Source organism: Leiobunum rupestre, chromosome 2, assembly GCF_980474605.1.
Source record: "Leiobunum rupestre chromosome 2, qqLeiRupe1.1.hap1, whole genome shotgun sequence".
NCBI classification, from domain to species: domain Eukaryota; kingdom Metazoa; phylum Arthropoda; class Arachnida; order Opiliones; family Sclerosomatidae; genus Leiobunum; species Leiobunum rupestre.
Genome location: NC_143385.1, coordinates 7,651,940 through 7,655,271, shown reverse-complemented (window position 1 = coordinate 7,655,271; position 3,332 = coordinate 7,651,940). Strand labels below are relative to the sequence as shown.

General features: G+C 42.7%; 1 protein-coding gene across 1 annotated transcript; it reads right to left on the bottom strand.

Annotated features, from left to right (window-relative positions):
- On the bottom strand, nt 1-882 carry LOC149955991 (very long chain fatty acid elongase 6-like). The gene has a single exon (XM_090166725.1). The coding sequence runs from the start codon at nt 880-882 to the stop codon at nt 1-3; it is 882 nt and encodes a 293-aa protein (XP_090022851.1).
- Nucleotides 883-3,332: the final 2,450 nt, after the last annotated feature.

Genomic DNA, 3,332 nt, shown 5'->3' with positions numbered 1-3,332 from the left:
CTACACGTCTTTCGTCTTCGAACCAGTTCTCAAATAGCGATTCATGAAAAAGTTTCCGAAAATGTAAACGAAAAATGCATTAAAACAGACGGTACTCGTGGCAACAGTCAATGACGTGGTGCACTTACGTCCACTGATGATCAAGTTCAAACAATAAATGGAAGTGCAAATTCCAATAATGAACTGAAGTATTTGCATCACAGTTACGCCGAAGGACACGAACTCGGGAACCTTGATTTGGGAAGATTTAAGCGCGAAATAGGTGTACATGAAGGAATGAACGGTGTAGTTCAGCGTGTACGTCCATCTGGCTAAAGCGGGAGTGTCCATCATGAAGTACCAAATGACTAACAGAGTTAGAACGTGGTGAACCATATGCAAGAAGGTCAGCCTTTTACGCAGCACCAAGAACCCAGTGTCCACCAGTTCCAAGGCTTTGGAAAACGTGAAGAGCGAAATCCAGAATCCCGTGACGGAATTGACGTTGCAGTTGCACACTGAGAACTCCAAACCGTAGTTTCGAACTACGAACAGCAACTCCGGTAGGCCTCTGCACATGCCGCACGTGCTAAAGACCGCGAGTCCAATATTCCACCACATGAAAGGTTTACGAACGTCCACCGGAGGTCGAGCCCTCATGTACCGTTCCGAACAGTACACAACCGCTAGGTACACCGCCACTATGTAGAAAGACAAGTACCAGTTTTGATTCAACCACCCGCGAACACGTTGGAAATCGTGATTTTTCTCGAAATCTTGCACGTTGGTGAAATAGGGATATCCGAAGTAACTAGACCCATTCAGCTGATTAATTTGGCCTCTTCTAACTCCGTACATATGCTCCGATAAGTCACTGACGTTTATTCCGCGCATTCCGTTCATAATCGACACACTACCGTTTCGGTTTAAAAGTAACAATGAAAGGGGAGATTATCCACGATACTGCTTTTGTCGATGGACCGTGGGCGATAAATTTATTATAACTGCTTGACTACCTATATTTATACCACAGAAATAGAACTGAAGTATGACCCTAGTGACGCATTTGATATATTGCTTATGCGTGGAATATACATTAAAGCGTCATTGCGCACATATTTTTCCATCGGTAAAATTACGGTGTAGGTAAAGTCCATTTGTAACAGAGTATTTAGAGGTGGAGTAGCTACACATTTTCACAAAATTTGAGCTGTGATGTCAATATTTCGACCAATTACATTAATAGGTCCTTTAATAAAAAGTATATTATCTTTTATAGCTTCCCTATTTACGTCGATTCCAATTCGGGTGAGCTTCAAACCGTGCACCCCAATATTTCATCTAAAACTCACTAACGTTTTGCACCCATCCTTGATTTATTTTTAATCAAATAATCAGCTAAGGCTGCTAAGCTAATACCCAAGGAACCACACTGGTCTCGATCAACTAGTTAATTTTGAAAGGCGTCCGGGAGGCAGAGTTTGTGGATGGCCGTGTGAGGACGACCACTAATCCCACAACGGGTGGTTGTCATACTTCCGCCACGGGTGTCCCAACCCTATCCCCAAGTATCCCCCGTTGGCGTGGCCGTAACACATATCTCGCCCCAGATTAATTAAATGGACGAGCAGACTGTATTGTCCCACCCGTTACAATGGCTCATAACGAGCAAAAAAAAGAGTTAATCTTGAAGCCAAATAGTAGTGGCCGGGTTAAATTACGTTGGAGGGACCGGTGGTGGCAAGCCCTTCAAGCCACGCAAGCTAACAGTTCCCTACACCCACAATTACCGTTAACCTTAGTAAGTTTTTAAGGTAAGTAGAAACTGAATAGAACAGGGAAACCCCACTAACCAGCAGGGATAGAACTTACAAACTCAACGCGGAAGGAATGGTTGCGAGTTTTCACCCAGTGCCACCAGCTGGGATCGAACAAGCCTCCTCTTGCTGCAAGGTGAGAGTGCCCCCAAACTACCCAAAAATACACCCTTACGTAGCAAATTACACTGCCTAGTGTCTATCCAATTTAGTCAAACCCAAGATAATATAGAACTCCGTAAGCTAGCTTCAAACTCAGAGAGCATTCCGATTGACGGTTTGGTAACGTAGCGATTACCCACTTCCGGCACGTGACCTCCAAATAATAGGGTTACATAGATTGATGCAGGATGCTATCTATATATATGGTAGGAAGAGGGTAGCCGCTATTGACCTCGCGTGAACAGGGGCCGCGTTAAGGGTAGGCGAGACAGGCTATAGCCTACGTTGGTTTTCACTTAAGGGGGCCCACAAATCGACTTCCGGGGCCCCCGAAGAGACCTCCTCAAGTCCATTTATACACACAAATTGGCAAAATTAAATTTTTTAGTCAATATAACATGTATAGGGGGGGGGGGGGGGGGGCACAATTGAGATGGCCAAATCGCTAATGATTTTAAGAGATTCACTCTCAATGAGAGTGGAGCTAAATAAAAATCTACGCGAAAGAGTGAGATTAGTCAAGGTCATCAATTTAACTCTCATTCTTGGGGGGAAACTTGAAATCTTAGGCGGGAAATTGGAATTCGGTCCAAAACAGACACTTTAAAAGGGAAGAGTACTCTGATATTTACTTAGTTATTAATATCGTATTAAAATATGTGGGGGTTAGCACGTTTTTACCTCCCCCACCCGAATTTTTATTTCTAATTGCCCTTGTCAAAATAATTTTCATATACAAAAAACGTTTTCCTCTCATGCTTAAAGGGAATATAACCTCTGGTATTTCTGTCGCCCTCCGAGGGTTCCAATATTGTCCGCTGCCTCCCATGGCTTGTAACACCTGCGGCGCTGATAATCGCTGATTGTGAGTGGAATAAAGGAAATTGATGGGGTCTTCCATAAAGAACGCGTTGGAGGTTCTATTCCCTTTAAAAATTAGTTGATGTAAGGTGTTGGGGACTTGCTCGTTCCACCCCATTTTAGCAAACACGGCATTAAACATCTTACTTAAGATTTAGGGTATAGGATATATAATTTAGGTTAAAGTCCTCTTGGTAGAGTTTAAAGGAAATATAACCTGCAAAGCAATATTAATGGAGAGCCCCTTAAATTTTATAAATTTCCCTGTACAGTGGCGCCTAACATTTCTAAAGCCAAAGGCAAGAGTGGCCAGAGCTGCAAACGTTGGTATTCCATAACAAATGCTCGAAGCCATATTCACTTTAAGTTGCCAGATTATAACACTCTAAACTGGTTCTCTGACGATGTTATAATTGGCTATTTTGAATTTTAGCTTCCTTAATAGAATGAACCACGCTCTCCAGTAAAGTCATTAAATTAAATTAAATTTATATTCAAATTTCCCGCCTTCGT